The sequence below is a fragment of the Ips typographus genome, linkage group LG1, assembly GCF_016097725.1.
Source record: "Ips typographus isolate SLU linkage group LG1, UJ_Ityp_2.0, whole genome shotgun sequence".
NCBI lineage: Eukaryota > Metazoa > Arthropoda > Insecta > Coleoptera > Curculionidae > Ips > Ips typographus.
The window spans coordinates 12709025-12732035 of record NC_138422.1 but is presented as its reverse complement, the minus strand read 5'-3'; the positions used below and the strand labels follow the sequence as shown (position 1 = coordinate 12732035).

Here is a 23011-nt window from a genome sequence, read left to right as displayed (position 1 = left end):
TCACATCTAAAAAAGAATCCAGAAGGATGAGTAATTTTTATTTTAGAAATTTACTCACTTTTACAAAAGTATTTAAATGTCAAGAGAAAACAAAAGTGCGAAGATTTACGGGACTATTTTTCTGGAAACCTTTTTCTTCTTGAATCATTACAATCATGAAAAAAACGAACTAAAGCGTGGGCCATTTATAGCAAAACCTACACGACCGAATAAAACCAACAAAACTCTCAACTTTAAGAAAATAAATTATCGTCTATTTAGCCTTATTTTCTAAGGAAGTCGTTAAATTTTATCGTTTTCACAAAACGCAACAAAAAGAAAAGTTCGGCGATGATGAAGATCTATTTTGGACAATTTTCTCATTTAGGGTGTGTTGTTGCGTTACAAAGTCACTTAGCAACAAACTATACCGTATTTAGAATTGTCTCGGCGTAACAATATCGCTTTACAAATAATTGCCTATTTGAGTAAACCATATCTTAATCGCTGTTTCAGACAATTTTCTGTAACCATTACCGCAAACAAAACATGCATACATTAAACTATATGCCTACGGATTAATTATTATTATTAAGTTAATTTGTTTAATAGGAAATAAAACATCGATACCATTCGCGTAACAAAAAAGGAAAGTAGATTGGTGGAATTAAGACGCCAATCTAAGTCATTTTTGCGCAATATTCTTAATAAGGCGTTCGTGTTCTTTGTTTGACTATATTGCAAATCGTTTATGTTGTTACGTTTTAACTAATACTCAGGTGTATAATAAACTCATATTTTAGTCATCTAGTCTCTGACTAATGGTAATAAAGGAATACAAAAGACCCACAGGATTACTCAACCACCTAACAGAAAGTTTTGTGGTATTCTAACCCTAATGATGATTGACCTTTAACAAGAAAACTGATCTGTCTGTCATCAACATAAACTATAGTTATGTCAATTTAATAGTACTATTCTTGTCTGTTTGTCAGTACTGTCAAATGTCTTTAGTTTGCCATGTTTTTATTTTTTGTTGATATTACTTTATTGGCTCATAATAGTCCTTAGAAACAAAATAAAATTAAGTTTAAGAAGTTATAATGCCCGCTTATAAGACCCTCGATTTGATTATTATTGTTTTGCTGTTTAATTAATATTTTTTCTGTTATATTTGACTTTATACAGTTTATACTTTTTACACACTTTTGTCCGGTTTTCTCTTGACTTTTGGATTGACAGGTTGAAAAAAGAAAACTTGAGATAGATATGTTATGGGTAAATTATCAAATATTTTACTTTACCAGGAAAATTACTGGTAAATTAGAAATACTGTGTTTCTGGCAGTTCAAACTATGACACCGCTTTTTTCTCTGACTGTACTAAATTTTGTACTGTTTTTTTAGGTTATGAAATGGGAAATTTAATAAAGATTACAAAAATGTGCTTAAAACTGTAATTTTCTCACTCCAAGTGGGTTTTACACGCGATTTTACGCCTGACTGTCCTTTAAATTTAAACTCTCTGGCAGTATTTTAACATCGCTTTTCTCCCTGACTGTAATAAATTTTGTACTGTTTCTTTAGATTATTAAATAGAAAATTTAATGAGGATTCCAAAAATGTGCTTAAAACTGTCATTTTCTCACTCCAAGTGGGTTTTACAGGCGATTTTGTTCCTGACTGTTCTTTTAAACTGTGGTTCTGGCAGTTCAAACTATGACACCCCTTTTTTTCCTGACTGTACTAAATTTTGTACTGTTTTTTTAGGTTTTGAATGGGAAATTTAATGAAGATTCCAAAAATGTGCTTGAAACTGTCATTTTCTCACTACAAGTGGGTTTTACATGCGATTTTGCGCCTGTGTCTATTTAATTTAAACTGTTTCTGGCAGTTTAAACTTTAACACCGCTTTTCTCCCTGACTGTACTAAATTTTGTACTGTTTTTTTTAGGTTATTGAATAGAAAATTTAATGAGGATTCCAAAAATGTGCTTCAAACAGTCATTTTCTCACTCCAAGTGGGTTATACAGGCGATTTTGTTCCCGACTGTTCTTTTAAACTGTGTTTCTGGCAGTTGAAACTATGACACCGCTTTTTTTCCTGATTGTACTAAATTTTGTACTGTTTTTTAGGTTATGGAATGGGAAATTTAATGTAGATTCCAAAAATGTGCTTCAAACAGTCATTTTCTCACTCCAAGTGGGTTATACAGGCGATTTTGTTCCCGACTGTTCTTTTAAACTGTGTTTCTGGCAGTTGAAACTATGACACCGCTTTTTTTCCTGATTGTACTAAATTTTGTACTGTTTTTTTAGGTTATGGAATGGGAAATTTAATGTAGATTCCAAAAATGTGCTTAAAACTGTCATTTTCTCACTCCAAGTGGGTTTTACAGGCGATTTTGCGCCTGACTGCCCTTTTAATTTAAACTGTCTCTAGCAGTACTTTAACACCGCTTTTCTCCCTGACTGTACTAAATTTTGTACTGTTTCTTAGGGTATTGAATAGAAAATTTTATGAAGATTCCAAAAATGTGCTTAAAAGTGTCATTTTCTCACTCCAAGTGGGTTTTAAAGGCGATTTTATTCTTGACTGTTCTTTTAAACTGTGTTTCTGACATTTCAATCTATGACCCCAATTTTTTGCTGATTGTATTAAATTTTGTACTGTTTTTTAGGTTTTTGAGTAGGAAATTTAATAAAAATTCTAAAAATGTGCTTAAAACTGTCATTTTCTCACTCTAAGTGGGTCACGTGACTGCTTAGCTTAACTGTCAAACTGTGCTCAAAAGCTGCAAAAACTAGAGTTTAGAAAGGTTTTCTTGCAGTATTAAATATAAAATGTGCCTCTGAGATTTATGACAGTTAGTCACGTGATTGTCTAGCTAAGTTATTTTTTAAAACCACGTGATATCTGTCACTAATATCAAAACTTGAAATCAATTATTGAAAAAATGAAAATATGTTTTCTGAAGTATGGTTACTATAGCATTAAAATTGTGTGTGTATCATTAAAAAACAGCTAAAATGATATTTTATCTACTGTATCTACCGTTTTTGACCGATTATTCTACCGCTATTAAATATTTTGACTTGGCAACAATGGTGACATAACGAGTGAAAAAGTCACAGTCTCAACTAAGTTTAACTTAAACTTAGCTTAATATGATCTTTTTCTTAATTAAGTACATACTGTTAATTAGCATTCTAAAAATTCCAATTCATATATTGACATTTAAATTTTCAACGTTACGGTTGATTTACTAACTTATAAAACAATAATGTGTGTTAGTTTAGAAAATTTAAAAAAAAAAACGATACCTTTAAAGGAAAATTTATTTATTTAGGAAATCACAAACAGCCATCATCAATGCCATTCACTGGCCTATTTCATTACGGTTAACTACCCATAAAGGTCCTACCAAACAGCTTCTGGAAATAAACACGTTTCGTAATGTTTGTTTTACCTTTTTTATGACCGATAAAATCTACTAAAACATATTCTTGTAAACGGCTTAGGGCCGGTTATCGTCACAACAGTTTAAAGGTTTGGTTAATAGTTAATGTGGTAAACGTCACTTTTACAATTACTTTGGAAAAGGATTGGCAACAATGCATGTTGTTTAACGTAATTTTTTTTTATGGATTTAGGTGAGTTTGCAAAAAATATTTATGTTACTAGATCCGTTAATTAATAATTATTAGTTAGATTAAAATGGCATAGTAACAGTTGACACATGATATCATTCAGAGTACCTAATGAGCAGTCACGTGACTTCAAATTCGTTCCGACAGATTGACACATGTCATTTACAGAGCTTTTTCTATCTTTGTCGATTAGCATTGATATGAAATGGTTATCTCTCTCTCCCTGGCATTTGAAAAGATTTGGTCACGTATTTCACTCATTCGAAAGTATGTTCATTTAGAAATCTTTGCTAATCTACATATTTCTCTCTCTTTCCGGTCTTCGAAAAAAGAAAAAGACGAAAAGATATTCCCAAAGTTTTCGAGATGGCACTTTCATTGATCTTAAACTATTATTTTTGTAGGTTATTGCGTCTCTTGCCACCCTCTTGCTTGCCAGCAAACAGGAAACTGAATTTACACAAAAAGAGTGTCACTTTTATGGCTTATCTGACAGGCAGTGTAGCCTGTTACTTAGACAAAACTGTGACGTCACTTGACAACTCTTTTTAATGGTCACGTGACCGTTGTGTGATTTTTATATCATAACGCCTTTGGATCGGAATTCATCATTGAAGCGCAAATTTACAAGATATTGCAATATCGCAAATTAGTTGGTCGACAGTTCCAATAGAAAAAGTCACGTGATCTGACTGCTCAAACAATCCTACTCCACCTTGAATCAACATTACATTTCAGTTATGGCCATTATTATCAGACAAAATTCCCGCTTTGGCTTTTTACACGTTTTACGAGCTTTTAGGTAAAAACGTGCCAAACGGAAACAACGTCAATTACCTTTGCTATGTCCAAGAAAACGTAATAATCACGTAACACCTCTGTCAGATAGTACATTAGGATTTATGGGTAGGGTGAAAAAGGAACACAAATAAAAAACGCTTCCTGGGGGGTTGGGAACTACCCCATCCTAAATAAAGATCCTGTTGTTGATAATCGTAAAAAGACCAAACGAAATTGGACAGGAGGGATAATTCACACTGTAATGTGAAGTATAGTTTGGCTAATTAGTGGCTTAGGGTTGGCAACAGACTGGAAAACAAGTTTACAGCAACGTATTTGGGCAAAGACTAATGTACTTCACAGATTAATGTTTAAAAATAAAATTTAAAAATCACTGGAAAACCGCACGAAGAACAGCAAAATCACATAACCGCAAGCTTGTCAGTCGTCATTTCTAGGCAAAGACATATTTGACAAATAACCGAAAACCCACGAAGATGGCGCACTTTAGCCTGAAGACAGACAACGTAGAACCATTGTCAATCTTACTCAAAAGGAACTATCTGCTGATGAACAGAGTGTTTTGAGCAAAGGAGGAAATTTTGCGATAGTACCTGCAAAGCTGCCGGTAGAGGAAATCATTGCAAATGTGGAGAGTGAAATACGGTCGTTGTCAATACATACCGCGGAACACATAAGAGCAGAAACGTCACGGATTCTGCAGCGAGCAAAGCCCCCCAAAAATCTCACTTTTGGAGAAAGAACAGTTCTTAAAACACTCAATCAAGACAGAGAGATCCTCATTTTATCTGCTGATAAAGGAAACGCAACAGTGATCATATCAACAACTGACTACGAACGGAAGATCGAAACCCTTCTGGATCCCATAACCTACAAGAAGTTGCCACGTGATCCAACAGGTCGAATACTTAGAACCACAAACCAACTTATTAAAGATTCCACGACTGTCGCTGCTGAGGATATCTTGAAACTCAAAAAGACAGAGGCCCTTCCACTCAGACTTTATGATTTGCCTAAAATACACAAGCTGGATGTACCTCTGAGACCCATCGTTAGTGTCATAGGAGGCCCTACGTATGAGATAGCAAAGTACCTTACACCGACACTCCTTCAACCAAAAATAGGAAAGACGGACAGCTTCATCAAAGACTCAGCACATTTTGTGGACAAATTGCATTCCTTAACTTTATCTCCAGGTGACGTCCTTGTGAGTTTTGATGTTTCTTTATTCACTATGGTACCCATCAAAACGGCTATGGAGACGAGATTTTCCACTGGACATCGCCAAATTGTTCAGACACTGCCTAACCACCACTTACTTCCAGTGGCAGGGTGAATTCTTCGAACAGAATGATGGTGTAGCAATGGGTAGTCCTCTCAGTCCGGTAATAGCAAACTATTTTATGGAAACATTGAAGTACACTGCTCCAAAGAAACCAAAGTGCTGGTTTGGATACGTTGACGATACCTTTGTAGTTTGGAGCCACGGTGAAGACGAACTGTAGCGATTCTTGGTACATCTAAACTCCGTAAATCCAAGAATTCAATTTACTATGGAGACCGAAAAAGAAGGACGTCTATCTTTCCTGGATGTAATGGTGACAAGGAAACCTAATGTAACACTGGCTCACACGGTGTATCGAAAACCAACACACACGGATCATTATCTCAATAGTGGATCTAATCATCACCCTAACCAAAAAAGAGGAGGGATCAAAACCCTATCGCAGCGGGCAAAAAGGATTTGCGAACCATCAGAATTAGAAAAGGAGCTTAAACATCTGGAAAGGGTTTTCGGATGGAACAGATACAGTAGACAACAATTCAACAAAGTCACTCGCCCAAAAAATATCGAACTACGTAGACAACAAACGGGGGATGTTGAAGAGAAAGTTGGTTGGATTTTAGAGAAGCACAATGTCAAGACCGTCTTTAAACCAACCCGCACGATACAACAGAGTCTCAGATCGCCCAAGGACAAACGGGATCCTTTATCGGCTTCTGGAGTTTACAGGATCCCTTGCAGTTGTGGATCCGCATACATTGGAACGACTAAACGTAGTGTCAACACGAGAATAGGGGGACAAGAGAAGTTGCAGGCTAGGACAGACCGAAAAATCAGCGGTAGCAGAACATGCACTTTCTAGAGGACATGATATTCGTTTTGAAGAGGTGGAGGTTTTGGATCTATCACAGCGTTACTATCCTAGATTAACTAGAGAAGCCATTGAGATCTTTAAGCACGAAAACATCATCAACAGAAAGGAAGAGATCACCTTGTTAGATCCGGAATGGAAACGAACCTTGCGCCAGACTTCTTGCGCGCCGTTATGCGCATGTGCAGCCCCCCCACTGGTCTAGATGTCTTGCGCCAGACACCGACCACGGCTTATAAGCCCGGATAACTTTTGTATTTCAACTTGAACTTGGTTGGCTCAGAAATTGTAAAAACTGCGACTAATCGATTTCAAACCAAACAAGATTTAAAGAAGAATTGACTTATATCACCGTCAGAAAAAGAAGAGCGGAAGAATATATTGTAACGATTCAGCTGGCCTTTCACTTTTCTTATGTAAATAGAGACAGAAAGATGGTTGCCTTTTTGAACTCCAAAATATTTTTTATTTCACAAATTTGTATTGTCTGATATTTTACTTCCAGGGTGACAGCTGTCATGTCTCATGGAATCAAAATCAAAATAATTGTTTACTTGACGTTAGCGGCTTAGACGCTAAGTAAGCACTCCTAGCACGTTAGCAAAAAAACAGAAATATGCTATTAGAGTGGTTTATTCAAACTTTCACGAACTGTCCATGTACACAAAAACTGGAACGTATTCAAAACCAACATATTTAACTACTTTAGCGTAGACCACAGCGAAAAAAATGCGCAATCGAACAAATCAAAAAAAACCTGATCAGAAAAGGTAAAATCTGAACAAAAAGCGTGAAAAAGCTGAAGCGTATAGTAAACGGTAGTAGTAAAAGTGTAGTAAAACAAATGTGCACTGCCTGTCAAAGCTCTCCTTTCGTATTTCATTCACCGCGGTCATGTGACCTAGAGATGGTACCGCAGAGACGGAATAAGAATTGATTGATACTCTGAATAAAACCTGTAACAACTTTAAGACACGCAATGAAAATTGCACAGACACTGAATAGCAAAATGGTACCTTGACCAGGCCCTTAATACGTGCCTGTAAAGCAGTACCAATCAGGGTCCGTCTATTGACATCTTGACTTTTCACAGCTTATCTGGGCTCGGACACGGTCCAGTAGTACTTTGAAGTCTGTTCGGCGCACCACAATAGGTACGAGCAGAGTCGAGGGTACTCGATCGCGTGTGCGTGTGTTTTTGTTCTGAAATCTGGTTCTGTTTGTTTTGGGTACCGAGATCTTCCTTGGATGAACCGACGCCCCCTTTTGGATTACTTTAAACTGAATTTAAAGGTGAATTATTAAGGTTTATCGTTTTAGTGGTACCGGGTGATACTACTGGACTTAGTTTTAAGGCTAAATGTTGCAGTGTGTAAGTACTGCTTATTTTCAGAGATATTCTTCAGAAACTCCTTACGAAACTGAGTTATAGGGAATTGTGATAGTGGTACCGGCAGCTACTGATAAAAGGGCAGACAACCTTTTAAACTATCAGAGCTAAGCGGTAGTACCAAAATGATTTCAAATATGCTACTTTTTTAGTTTAAAGTAACAAAGTTTAGATAGGTTAGAGACTGTTTTCATACATGCAATTTATGCAAATAATAATTACGTTCTTCATGTGTCATTAAAATAAGTGGTTTTTGAAACTATGTTTTTAGTATCAGAGAAAAAAAAATATTTATTTGGGTACTATCACATTCAAGTACACGTGACCTATATTAAATAACAATCCTATCGAGTAAGCTAGTACTAGAGCAAGTATTAGGTTCCTGTCAAAAAGTTGAAAAAAATATAACTTTGGGAAATTAAAAATAGAATCTCAATTTACAACTAGAAGAAAAGTGGAAGGCCACCAAAATACATTCTTCCGCTCTTCTTTTTATGACACTCAAAAAAATACTTTTTTAATACTCGTCTAGTTTGAAGTTTGAAACCGATTAGTCGGTCTTCTTTTACGATTTCTGGGCCAACCATATCTTTCTCTCTGTGTTTATAAGGAGAAGCCAGCTCAATCAATCCTACATAATCCAACATTCCTCAGCTCTTCTTTTCTGACTATAAGAACTCAATTTTCATTAAAATATATTTCGCTTTGTTATCAGTTCAGAGGTTTCTTTAAAAATTTCTAGGCAATAAGCCAGCTTACAATCAATTCAATACATTCATCCGCTCTTCTTTTTTTGTGACGCTAAAAAACTTAATTCTTCTTTCAAACTTGTTTGGTTTGAAAACAACTAATCAGTCTTCTTTAAAAAAAATTCACGGCAATTAGCCAGCTCATTCATTTCAAAAAATTCTTCTTTTTTTGTGACGCTCAACGCACTTAATCCTTCTATTAATGAGTAAAAAATTAACTCGACTTTTTAAAACTGACACTACTGACAAACACACTATTGAGTAATGAAATGATTATAGAGAAAACCAAGAATGTAATTGAGGTTAAACGAAATGAAGGAAGCTTGTAAAAAGGAATGTTATGCATACCAACCTGTAACACCTTACAGTCTAAAAAGACCCGTACCCTACCTATAAAAGTGTTTAAAGGGCAGGTACTAGAAAGTAACTTTTCAATTGTGTGATAACAAAGAATGCGGGTTCTAAAACATGACACTAAACTTTGGGGCATAATAAATGATGATAGAAATGCAATACTAATTTTTACATAATGTGGAGTTTTACCGTAACTTCATGATTGGATAAGAAAATGACAGTTTTAAGCACATTTTTGGAATCCTCATTAAATTTCCTATTCAATAATCTAAAAAAACCCTACAAAATTTGATGCAGTCAGGGAGAAAATCGATGTCAAAGTTTGAACTGCCAGAAACACAGTTTGAAAAGACAGTCAGGAACAAAATCGCTGGTAAAACCCACTTGGAGCAAGAAAATGACAGTTTTAAGCACATTTTTGGAATCCTCATTAAATTTTCTATTCAGTAACCTGAAAAATACTACAAAATTTGGTACAGTCAGGGAGAAAATCGATGTCAAAGTTTGAACTGCCAGAAACACAGTTTGAAAAGACAGTCAGGGACAAAATGGCTTGTCAAACTTACTTGGAATAAGAAAATGACAGTTTTAAGCATATTTTTGGAATCCTCATTAAATTTCCTATTCAATAATCTAAAAACACACTACAAAATTTGGGACAGTCAGGGAGAATATTGGTGCCAAAATTTGAACTGCGAGAAACACAGTTTGAAAAAACAGTCAGTGACAAAATAGCTTGTCAAACCCACTTGGAGGAAGAAAATAACAGTTTTAAGCTCATTTTTGGAATCCTTATTAAATTCCCTATTCAACAATCTAAAAAACACTACAAAATTTGGTACAGTCAGGGAGAAAATCGATGTCAAAGTTTGAACTGCCAGAAACACAGTTTAAAAAGACAGTCAGGGACAAAATGGCTTGTCAAACCCAGTTGGAGCAAGAAAATGACAGTTTTAAGCACATTTTTGAAATCCTTATTAAATTTTCTATTCAATAACCTGAAAAAGCACTACAAAATTTGGTACAGTCAGGGAAAAAATCGGTGTCAAAATTTGAACTGCCAGAAACACAGTTTGAAAGGACAGTCAAGGACAAAATGGCTGGTAAAACCCACTTGGAGCAAGAAAATGACAGTTTTAAGCACATTTTTGGAATCCTCATTAAATTTCCTATTCAATAATCTAAAAAAAACCCTACAAAATTTGATGCAGTCAGGGAGAAAATCGATGTCAAAGTTTGAACTGCCAGAAACACAGTTTGAAAAGACAGTCAGGAACAAAATCGCTGGTAAAACCCACTTGGAGCAAGAAAATGACAGTTTTAAGCACATTTTTGGAATCCTCATTAAATTTTCTATTCAGTAACCTGAAAAATACTACAAAATTTGGTACAGTCAGGGAGAAAATCGATGTCAAAGTTTGAACTGCCAGAAACACAGTTTGAAAAGACAGTCAGGGACAAAATGGCTTGTCAAACTTACTTGGAATAAGAAAATGACAGTTTTAAGCATATTTTTGGAATCCTCATTAAATTTCCTATTCAATAATCTAAAAACACACTACAAAATTTGGGACAGTCAGGGAGAATATTGGTGCCAAAATTTGAACTGCGAGAAACACAGTTTGAAAAAACAGTCAGTGACAAAATAGCTTGTCAAACCCACTTGGAGGAAGAAAATAACAGTTTTAAGCTCATTTTTGGAATCCTTATTAAATTCCCTATTCAATAATCTAAAAAACACTACAAAATTTGGTACAGTCAGGGAGAAAATCGATGTCAAAGTTTGAACTGCCAGAAACACAGTTTAAAAAGACAGTCAGGGACAAAATGGCTTGTCAAACCCAGTTGGAGCAAGAAAATGACAGTTTTAAGCACATTTTTGAAATCCTTATTAAATTTTCTATTCAATAACCTGAAAAAGCACTACAAAATTTGGTACAGTCAGGGAAAAAATCGGTGTCAAAATTTGAACTGCCAGAAACACAGTTTGAAAGGACAGTCAAGGACAAAATGGCTGGTAAAACCCACTTGGAGCAAGAAAATGACAGTTTTAAGCACATTTTTGGAATCCTCATTAAATTCCCTATTCAATAATCTAAAAAAAAACAAAATTTGGTATATTCAGGGAAAAAATCGGTGTCAAAATTTGAACTACCAGAAACACAGTTTAAAAAGACAGTCACGAACAAAATCGCTAGTAAAACCCACTTGGAGTAAGAAAATGACAGTTTTAAGCACATTTTTGGAATCCTCATTAAATTTCCTATTCAATAATCTAAAAAACAATACAAAATTTGATACAGCGAAGGAGAAAATCGGTGTTAAAGTTTGAATTGCCAGAAACACAGTTTGAAAAGACAGTTAGGGACAAAATGGCTTGTCAAACCCACTTGGAGTAAGAAAATAATAGTTTTAAGAACATTTTTGGAATCCTCACTAAATTTCGTATCCAATAATCTTCAAAAATACTGCAAAATTTGGTACAGTCAGAGAGAAAATCGGTGTCAAAATTTGAACTGACAGAAACACAGTTTGAAAAGACAGTCAGGTTCAAAATGGCTTGTCAAACCCACTTGGAGTAAGAAAATTACAGTTTTAAGCCCATTTTTGGGATCCTCATTAAATTTCCTATTCAATAATCTAAAAAAAATACTACAAAATTTGGTACAGTCAGGGAGAAAATCGGTGTCAAAGTTTGAACTGCCAGAAACACAGTTCGAAAGGACAATCAAGAAGAAAATCGCTGGTAAAACCGACTTGGAGTAAGAAAATGACAGTTTTAAGCACATTTTTGGAATCCTCATTAAATTTTCTATTCAGTAACCTGAAAAATACTACAAAATTTGGTACAGTCAGGGAGAAAATCGGTGTCAAAGTTTGAACTGCCAAAAACACAGTTTGAAAAGACAGTCAGGGACAAAATGGCTTATCAAACTTGGAGTGAGAAAATGACAGTTTTAAGCCCATTTTTGGGATCCTCATTAAATTTTCTATTCAATAACCTGAAAAACCACTACAAAATTTGGTACAGTCAGGGAGAAAATCGGTGTCAAAGTTTGAACTGCCAGAAACACAGTTCGAAAGGACAATCAAGGAGAAAATCGCTGGTAAAACCGACTTGGAGTAAGAAAATTACAGTTTTAAGCACATTTTTGGAATCCTCATTAAATTTCCTATTCAATAATCTAAAAAACAATACAAAATTTGATACAGCGAAGGAGAAAATCGGTGTTAAAGTTTGAATTGCCAGAAACACAGTTTGAAAGGACAGTCAAAGACAAAATCGCTGGTAAAACCCACTTGGCGTATAAAAATTACAGTTTTAAGCCCATTTTTGGAATCCTCATTAAATTTTCTATTCAGTAACCTGAAAAATACTACAAAATTTCGTACAGTCAGGGAGAAAATCGGTGTCAAAGTTTGAACTGCCAAAAACACAGTTTGAAAAGACAGGCAGGGACAAAATGGCTTGTCAAACTTGGAGTGAGAAAATGACAGTTTTAAGCTCATTTTTGGAATCCTCATTAAATTTCCTATTCAATAACCAGGAAAAAACACTATACAACTTCTAGAGCACGTTTTCAATTCATCCACAAAATAGCAAAAAAAAAACAGGAAACAGAGTAAAAATCTACTGGACGTGGTTTGATCCAATATTTGGCAAATCCGGTCCTGTTTGATCGAACATGTTTTTGTAGAATTAGCTGAGACTGCCTGTCTCTCTACAAATACGTCGAGTGTTTCGGCTAAATTAAAACAAATCCGAGTTAAATGAGAGTTCGAGAGCGGCCACACGCTATCTAATAAAACGTTTCGTGAATTACGACCTTCATTAGCCACAGCTGGTGTGGTCCCGCGATCGGATTGCGCTCTCCCAATTATTTTTATGCAATATTAATTTGAACCCTATTAAAGAGTGACATTAGTTCATTCGGTCATCGAGATAGATGAGGCACCAGCAACGAACCCACGACGAGTTGGGACCGTCGACCCCACCTGCACAAAGATAAAAACATTCCAGGGTCATAGAACCTGATTTGACTTAGGGTTTTTGTACCAACTAAATAATCGGCTTACATTTTTTGATATTTCCGCATTTTTTCACTGAGTTTTAACGAGCGTTTAATTGACGGCAAAAGAAAACACGAGGGTTCGTTTTTTCAGTACAAGAGAGCGCGTTGCTTTACCACAGAGTATGTGGGATAGGCCAAATTGCAATCATTCATATGGATGCAGTCAAGGTTCGAGATAAAATCGAACGTTTTTAGCATCATTTGATGTTATTTAGCAAGGTTACGACTTATCTTAATTCTTCTGTTGGTGAATGTGACTTGCTTATTGTTTGCTCAGTAAATGTTAAACGGGTAATTCGATTAAATGGCAGCACGCAATGCAAAAAAGAGGTTTCTTTGTTGTTCCTAAGACTTTCCCAATTAAAACTCTTATTAACCATTTGAATACCAGTTGTAGGTAGTATTTTCTTACCTGAGAAATAACAGACAAATTCAATCAACATGACATAATGACAAGTGACACTACAATGCATATATGTAACAGCTGTCCTTGTACAGGGTGCTGCATTTTCGATGGTTTTACGGGGTACAGGGAAAACGGTAATAGATAGAAAAAAAGTAGCATACGTGTTCTGATCTCTTTTTCTGAGCTGAGATGACTGGCGAAGAGTGGGCGGCGCAAACTTCTTTTGTTTCAAAGATGCGGGGGGCTTTTGAAAATTGGTCATTTTGGAACCTCCTCTGTATTTCATTTGCTATTAAAGTTATCAAAAAATAAAAAACGGTTTCCGGTAGAAGTTTTGACGTAGAATCCAATGGCGTAGTCAGTTTTTTTCTATTACGTTTAGTTTCTGACATATGACACTAAGTTATATTTTTTTAAATGGAACACCCTATATATTTTTAGTTCATTTAATTCTGTTGATTTTTACATTTTCAACGGTATATTAAAACATATAAGTTTGTAAACGTTAATCTTGGTAATTAGAAAAAAAGCGTTTCCTTAACAAAAATGTGCTAAATAATATCTATAAAAATACCCAGTCAAAACAAAATTTGGCTATGTTCTTATTAACATGTTACATGTCGTTTATAAACAGTTTTTTCAACTTTTGCCTTAAAAATAATAGAAAATAGAAATGGCCACTTTTCTTATTAAAGTGACGGTAGAACTGTTTGTAACTTAGATTTTTAATAAGATTTATTAAAAATATTTAATTTTCTGATGTGTTAGTTTATTTTATTTCCGATTTGGTTTGGTATTTTAGATATTGGCATTTTTTCAGCTTAGCAAAGGTCTTTTTTTAAAATAACAGGATTACTATACTGGAGGTATTCTTATACTTCATCTCACTTCAATTTTTTTTTGTGTTTTTGAAAATACTCACTTTAAGTCCGGAAAATATTGCAAAATTACGTTTTTGTTTAAAAAGCCCGCCAGACTGACGTAATAACCTATTGACCAATGAACGATAATAGAGTACCTGTCATCTCATTTTAACTCATTCTGATAAAACAAGATACTACAGCTTAAAACTTCCACTAAAATAAGACTTTTCAAGAAAACCGTTGACTGGTTGTTTGTGTAGGACAACTTGTTTTTATACTGCATTTTGTGACTAAAACAATCAACTAGAACACAGAAATAAAGCTTATCAATAATGTTCACACTTAATTTACAAATAATAACTAATTTTTAAATCAAAAAAGGTCTGAAAATGAGCAAAACGACGATTCTAACCTAATTTTGTCCTATGAATGTCCGCTTTTTATTTTTGTTTCTAAACCTAACCTAATCTTCTAACATTTCTTCCACCTAAACTCTTCTGTTTTTTCAAAAAAAACCCATACCATCTCACAACGGTAAATTTTTTTTTAAATAAATATTACACTAAGTAAATCACAAATACCTTAGAGGTTATATACCGTTAGTTTTGTTCGTAATAATATTGGTATAATGATAAATAATATTGGTCAAAAATTACGTAGTTAATAGATTTTATTATTAATTAATTTATTTCGGTAATATTTAAAGTTTTGTAATATAAAGTATAATTAATACTACACTATTACTGAAAGTATGAATTCTGTAACCTTCAAGTTAGAATTGAACCACAATATTGTAGGAAAATAGGGAACAAACGCAACTGTTGGCAACACTGATGAAAAATATTGTTTTGACATATGACATAACATTAAATTTCATTTCATTGGTAGGCACCGTAGCACGTGATGCACAGCTCACTAGAATCAGACGTAAACTGCGCATGCGCAGTATCAAAGTATCGATAATTTAACCAATCTCCAAATGTACAGCCTACTAAAGGCCAATGTTGCCAGGTCTACCGTTTTTGTAGTTCTTCTACCGTTCTTCTGTTTTTTGTATATAATCTACCGTTTTATATACTTTTTCAGTTTATTGAATAGGAAATTAAATAAGGATTCTAAAAATGCGCTTGAAACAGTAATTTTTTTACTCCAAATTATTCTCTAAAACTACGTGATGTCTGTCACTATTGACAGAATTGTCAAAATTTTACTAGAATTTGCAAAAGAATTACATTTTAACATAGTTTTCGAAACAAGACGATTTCCTGAGATTTAACAGTTATTTTGACAATTGTCACTTCATAGTCTAGCTAAATAGTCTTCTGAAATCACGTGACAACTGTCAATAACGTTAAAACTGTCAAACCGTGCTGTAAAGTTGCAAAAATCAGGGTTTAGGTAGGTTTTCTTGCAGTATTTGATATAAAACATGTTTCTGAGATTTATGAGAGTTATTTGGACAATTGTCACGTGACCGTCTAACTAAATAGTGTTCTACAATCACGTGACAATTGTTACTAACGTCAAAACTGTCAAACCATGCTCAAAAGTTGCAAAAATCAGGATTTAAAAACGTTTTCTTGCAATATTTGATATAAAACGTGTTTCTGAGATTTATGACAGTTATTTTGCCAATTGTCACGTGACCGTCTAGCCAAATAGTGTTCTACAATCACGTCGCAACTGTCACTAATGTCAAAACCGTCAAACCACGCTCAAAAGTTGCAAAAATCAGGATTTAAAAACGTTTTCTTGCAGTATTTGATATAAAACGTGTTTCTGAGATTATTGACAGATATTTTGCCGATTGTCCCGTGACCGTCTAACTAAACAGTGTTCTACAATCACGTGACAACTGTCACTAACATCAAAACTGTCAAACCATGCTCAAAAGTTGCAATATAGGATATTGTCTGTATATAAATATAAAGTATTTGGTAAATAAGCTAATATCGAGTAATTTTGAAAACACACGTAAATGACTTACACATAATATCTCTATTTTAATGCTCTTGACCACATTGTACCCATTAGCAATTTTATTATTTTTATTGCTAACTAGAGTTTGTGTATCCTTCTCTATCAAAGATGATTGAAATAGTACAGCAATACTCTAGTTCCAACCTAACCTTACAAATGCTAGTTACCTCACCCTTGATTCTCTTATGTTTATTTTAATCCAAAGTATTGTATATCATACTAACCCCGGTTTGCACCGTCGTCGTCGTTTTGTAAGCCGAGCTTAATTTAAGTGTGGATCAGGCTGTGACAGTACAGGTGAAAAAAGTCACACTCTAAACCACACTTAACTTAAGCTATGCTTAAAATACGACGGTGCAAATGGCGCAAAAGTCAACTAACCTTACTTTTTCTGATATTTTGTGGCATAAGAATGACATTTACAATACTGTCTTACAATAGAAAGTAGATTGACATAACTAACACAATTGAAAAGCATGCGGAGAGAATTTGACGTCACGGTGTTGTAATTTGATAGTTTTTTGACGTCATTTAACATAGTTTTGTTAAAAACTTTGTGTTATTACAGAAACATAAACATAAATTAGCGTTTCAAGAGAAGATATACGACCTCTGGCGGTCAATTTTGGAGTTAGGATTTCGTACACAGTGGCCGCCATTGATCATTAATCTATTGTTTTAGATTTACCTGATTTCCTGATTATAGATCGAGGTAAAAAACATGTCTGTTTTATTATTGGCTATGTTGTCAAATTTTCTAGGTTGTCTTTCTTATATCGAATGTCTTTAGTCGTGGGACGTCCTGTATATTGTAATGGTAATAAAAATTTGAAAAGTTGTCCTTTTATAACAAAACGCAATGTCGGAATGCAATGTTTTGTTGCCAACTGTCAATGCCGATGACTAACCATTGTTTTACTAATAAGATAAGCGGTATTTGGGTTCTTTTTTATCTCACAGTTAGAATTAGACTGTGATTCTATATCTGTTCGGCCAATAGCAGTAGAAACATAACACTATTTCACACGTGCGCAAAAGAGTTACATTCTACACTACAACAGATTACAATATCAGCTTAGGAGAGCATTGTGACATCATTTTTTGACAGCGTAGTTTTTTGCAAAAGCAAGGAACCTGTGACTTACTGTCAAATACAGTAATGAATTTCTTATTAATTTATTGCCACCATGCAGTATGCAAATTGATTCATCAAAATGCACCACAACCTTTTGTTGATCCTTGACAACTTGACATTATATTACCACATTTCCTGAACAGATAATTGACTTTCCAGGAACGTGTTGAACTTTGAGTGTGCTGACCTCCCGAACAACAAAATATAGTGACTAAATCCTGAAAAACATTACCACAAAACACTCTGATATATCAGAAATATACGATTATTGTTAATTGTTTCGCACGCGATTTAGTTGCAAACGGTTTCTAAATGTCCGAAAAAAATCCATTTGACACGTCAATGAAAGCGTTCGATAAGAAAATAAGCTTTCAAGCTCGTTTTTTCAATTAATCGCCGTTTAGGCTAATTACTTTAACGACCCATTCGGTTTGCGTCAGCAATTGTTGCAATTTCGGTTTTAACCTTTTCTTCCTTGAATCGGCCTTGAGATGATTTATGGCACTTGTTGCCGAAAAGCGGAAGCGTTTCAGTACCACCACCACTCGTTTTCAAAAAATGTTATTATACATGGTTGTTAATAAAAATGAAGGTCAGTTTTACTACTGTCGGTTAATCGGGCGATAAGTCTAAGGTTGCGTTTAGATGGACTTGAGAAACTGGTACTCGTGCACCGAATCATTCACTCATCGTCTCTACGTTCAAAACACGAGAGTTTTGATCTAACCTAATGTTTAATCTGCCACAAGAACACTCATTTTATCCGAATTTAATTTATTATGTTTATATTAATCGGATGACAGGAGGACATAAATTATAAAATATTTACGTTCTTCTTGACGCGTTGTTTATTCGCTGTCAATTAGGAAAAAGTCTTTTGCGGCGATTATACTTCGTATTTACTTTGTAAATGCTGCGATACTGATTGTGTTCCACATAGTGTTATTAATAAGGAAATTATTGTCAATGATCACAGATAAAATCCATAAAAATAAACACGATGTTATTGGCTCCTAGAGTTGTTCTTCAGGCAAACTGATACTGTTTGTACCACTTTATACAGGGTGGACAGTAGCAGCAAGTCCAAAATTGGATGACTTGATCATCGAATAGCTCTTGTGGTTTCCAACCACCGGGTACCTAAACATGTTTATCTACCTTCTATAGTGGTTCTAGGTTTTCTTCCTGAGTTTTCTTTATTTTTTAATGTCCAAACTTGCACTTAAGTGCTGTGCACAAAACCTGATTTGTTTTCATTTATTGTTAGTTAGCCACTTATTTTTCTGTTTCTTTAAAGATGACAGGTGTGACACGTGCTAACTTCGTTACTATAAAGGTGGATTCATAGTTCTGTTTCTGTAAAATATACAGACGTAAAACATAAAAACGTAAAATTAAAACATGGAATTGTAATGCAAAAAATATGTTTTATAAAAACTTAATTTGGATCTTTTTTTATTAATTTTCCTGTTTTTTTTCTTTAGTAACGCACAACACAATATTCCAACAGCCGCCACTATAAAAGCATCGTCAAAATCCATTTTAAACAAAAATCCTAATGCCACTAAAAATGTAAACAAGTCATTTACGGATTTACGGCAAAACTATGAATTGAAAGGCTTATTTTTATGTAATTATGTTTTACGGAAACAGAACTATAAATCCACCTTTACAGGAGGTTTATTCAAACGTCACAATATACAGGGTGGTCCAGTTTTAAATGTCAATAATTCACCAATCCATAGCCAATTAAAAAATAAGTTGACATTCATTATGTCATTTTCCTGAAAAGTGCTTCTTAAGGAAAATACAGTCCTTCAAATTTCTGTTTAAAAAATCGTTTTTTTTTTTGTCATAACTGTCAGGCCGTTGGAGCAATATTGATCAAATTTGGAACAAGCACTTTATTACACGTTATTACGGTCAAAGACCCAAAACTAACCCAACCCAACTTAAAAATTGTCTTGGAAACGGAAAATTTCGTGCTTTTTAATTTTCTTCGATCTCTGGACTATTTTTAGTGCTTCAAAACTGCTTTCAGCTTGGAAAATCGAGTTTCAAGACTATCTTCACCAAGTTATTGACATAGCAAACTTAAAAAACAATTTTTACATTCTTCATAGACTTAAGCAGGTTTTACACCGCACTTTGATGTCAAAGAAATTCATGAATTTATTCATGAAGCTGCTTCAAGGACAAATTTTAACAGTGTAAAACAAAATTTTATGTCAAATTTACCTTCAAATAATTTTACTTCAAATTTTTCACCAAATAGGACAGGTTCTATTTTCATCCAACTTATTTGATCAAACTTGCCGTTTTGCGTAATGCCAACTGCCAACAGATAAAAACGAAAAGTAAAGTGAGGTTAAAATCAGAGACTGACTATTAGTATTCAGTTGAAGCTGCAGAATTCAATACATAAATACAGTATTCAAGGCGATTATGAGATTTCAAAATATTCAAAAAACCAGAAAAATAAGAAAACAAAGTAGGAATAATCTTCTTGGTTGGCCAAACTGTTTTCATTGACAGCTTTGACATAAAAGTTTGATAGGTGTAAAACGAAATCACATTATGCTTCAAGAAATTCATGAATTTATTTGATGCATAAAATTTGATCAAATAAATGTGTCCAATTTCTTTGAAGTAAAACTTTTGGTGTAAAACCTGCTTTAAAATGGCATTCCAAGCTTTGTCACTATTAAATCGACTTCTAGACACCTCAGTGCTAAAAATTCGGGTATTTCTTAATAAACTAGACGGTTTTTAGTGTTTTAAGGCTGTTTTCAGTGCCTCAAATTGAGTTCCAAGACTATGTTTACAAAGTTTTTGACTTATCAGACCTAAAAGCTAGTTTGTCCACTGACCATAGTCTTGAAAATGTTATTTCAAGCTTCTTCACTATTAAATTGACTTCTACACTCCTCATAGGTGCAATAAATTGTAGCATCTCTAAGAAATTCAGACTGTTTTTAGTGCTTTTTAAGACTGAAAAATCGAGTTTAAGACTATTTCCAAAAGTCAAATTTCTTCAGTAATAAAAGTAAAAAATATTGGTACCAAATGCTACAATAATACGCCTTGAGAACTAATTTTTAGAAATAAAATAAGACTTGTTGTCCAGTCCAGAAAATTGAGTTGTACACCAATTAAAGTCTTGAAAATATACTTTGGGACTCTCTTTAGTCCTAGTAAAGTCAGTTCTAGCATTAAAAGTCAACTTTTATATTATTTTTAGTAGTAAAAAATGAGTTTCATGCACAATACAATCTTTGTCTTGATTTCCGGACTTTTTTTAGTTCTTGAATGCCAGTTTCAGACACTCAACCAGGATGGCAGTCTGAGAAAGCGAATCATAAGACCATTCCTAGTAGTAAAAAGCAAGTTTTTAGACGATTCAGTACAAATTTGGACTTTCACAAGTCTTGAATGTTCAGTTTTAAACTATAAAACAATTTTTTAAATTGAAATTTAGAGGATTGTATCTTCCTTAGAAAACGTTTTTCAGAAAAATGACACAATGCAAGTCAACTTATTTTTTGATTGGCTATCAAATGGTGAATTATTGACACTTAAAACTGGACCACCCTGTAGATCGTAATTTTGACCTTCTTTTAACTAAACACACTTTTCTTGCAAAAATCACAAATAACCGAGATATCAGCCGGGAAATAGAGCAGCGCAAGTGAAGAAGCTTTTTAAAGATGTCACAATTTGACAGCTCTTAACTTGGTTTCTGTGACAGTAAGGAGGTTCGTTCCAACGTCAAAAAGTAGCTTAAAACTTCCACTTTCTATTATCAAGACAGAGTTTTTATGAAAACAACCCTAATAACCGAGAAAACCAGCCTAGAGCACTGTTAGGCACGCCAAACTTTAATACACTCCCTTAGTGCGTGTCTCATAAACCCCAACTAGCCCAAAAAGGCATAATATTTAGGCAAATTGCTATGTTTACTCGATTCCACCGATTTTTGTATTATTTTGTGTTTTCCTACTCTTTTCGATTTCTTTTCTTTCGTTAACTGTCATTTATCTTTCCCTATCTTCTTTAATAGGGTACTTGTTTTGAAAACTGATATCAAAAACAGTATGTCCACATGAAAGACGGCTATTATAGAAACAAAATTAACAAAAGGTTTGTGAAATAAGAAAATCAGAAAAATCAACACCTTAAACACTGATTCAAGTGCTTTCTGATTAGTGTGACGTCAGAGGTTGCCAAACTGTTTTAGTACAAAATGATAGCATTTTTTCATATTGTTGTTGGAAAATATATTTTTTTGAAAATTGAGACCCTAACCTAAAGAAAAACTACTAAGATATGTACTAATGTACAGTTTTCTGTACAACTATGCTCATGTTTATAAAGAGTTTCAGTGACAACGTTGCAAATACTGTTAATTTAAGTCAAAATATTAAGACAATAAAAAAAATACATGCCAGTACCCCATTGCCTCACTATCTCTTCCTCTTTCCCCGTTTTCTTCAAACTTCCACTTTTCTTCTGTTGTTTTGAAAATGACAGGTGTCTTTATTTGACACGTGCTAACTTGGTTACTGACAACTAGAAGACTGTTTTAGTACAAAATGATAGCATTTTCTCATATTGTTGTTGAAAAATATATTTTTTTGAAAATTGAGACCCTAAACTAAAAAAAAAAACTACTAAGTTATGTACTAATGTGCAATTTTCTGTACAACTATGCTCATGTTTATAAAGAGTTTCAGTAACAACGTTGCAAATACTGTTAATTTAAGTCAAAATATTAGGACAATAAATAAAATACATGCCAGTACCCCATTGTCTCTCTCTCTCTCTTCCTCTTTCCCCGTTTTCTTCAAACTGTCACTTTTCTCCTGTTGTTTTGAAAATGACAGGTGTCTTTATTTGACACGTGCTAAATTGGTTACTATGACAGCTAGAAGACTGTTTTAGTACAAAATGATAGCATTTTCTCATATTGTTGTTGGAAAATATATTTTTTTGAAAATTGAGACCCTAACCTAAAAAAAAACTACTAAGATATGTACTAATGTACAGTTTTCTGTACAACTATGCTCATGTTTATAAAGAGTTTCAGTGACAACGTTGCAAATACTGTTAATTTAAGTCAAAATATTAGGACAATAAACAAAATACATGCCAGTACCCCATTTTCTCTCTCTCTCTTTCTCTTTCCCCGTTTTCTTCAAACTGCCACTTTTCTTCTGTTGTTTTGAAAATGACAGGTGTCTTTATTTGACACGTGCTAACGGTTACTATGACAGCTAGAAGACTGTTTTAGTACAAAATGATAGCATTTTCTCATATTGTTGTTGGAAAATATATTTTTTTGAAAATTGAGACCCTAAACTAAAAAAAAACTACTAATGTGGACTTCGCCAACACAAACCACCGGTTTGAGGCAAATAAAACTCCACTATTTAAATTTAACGAGGAAAATTACTAAATTCTTTATTTTCTGCAACC

General features: G+C 34.0%; 2 protein-coding genes across 4 annotated transcripts in view; both read left to right on the top strand.

Annotated features, from left to right (window-relative positions):
• Window positions 1-23011, top strand: part of LOC145728226 (uncharacterized) — a 71594-nt gene that overhangs the window by 38139 nt on the left and 10444 nt on the right. For 2 of the 3 annotated variants that reach the window (XM_081978307.1, XM_081978299.1), the window contains exon 1: window positions 7691-7879. The exons of the other annotated variant lie outside the window; for it this stretch is intronic. In XM_081978307.1, coding sequence (XP_081834433.1) covers window positions 7835-7879 — 45 coding nt within the window. In that variant the 5' untranslated portion in view covers window positions 7691-7834. Of the gene's footprint in view, window positions 1-7690; window positions 7880-23011 lie in introns of those variants that run through there. 3 annotated transcript variants of the gene reach the window in all.
• LOC145740031 (uncharacterized) lies at window positions 5984-6577 on the top strand. The gene has a single exon (XM_081995349.1). It carries the CDS (start codon window positions 5984-5986, stop codon window positions 6575-6577), a length of 594 nt encoding a protein of 197 aa, XP_081851475.1.

What these genes read in the sequence shown, in the direction of transcription:
- LOC145740031 (XM_081995349.1), top strand. Translation starts at nt 5,984, where the DNA reads ATGGAGACCGAAAAAGAAGGACGTCTATCTTTCCTGGATGTAATGGTG.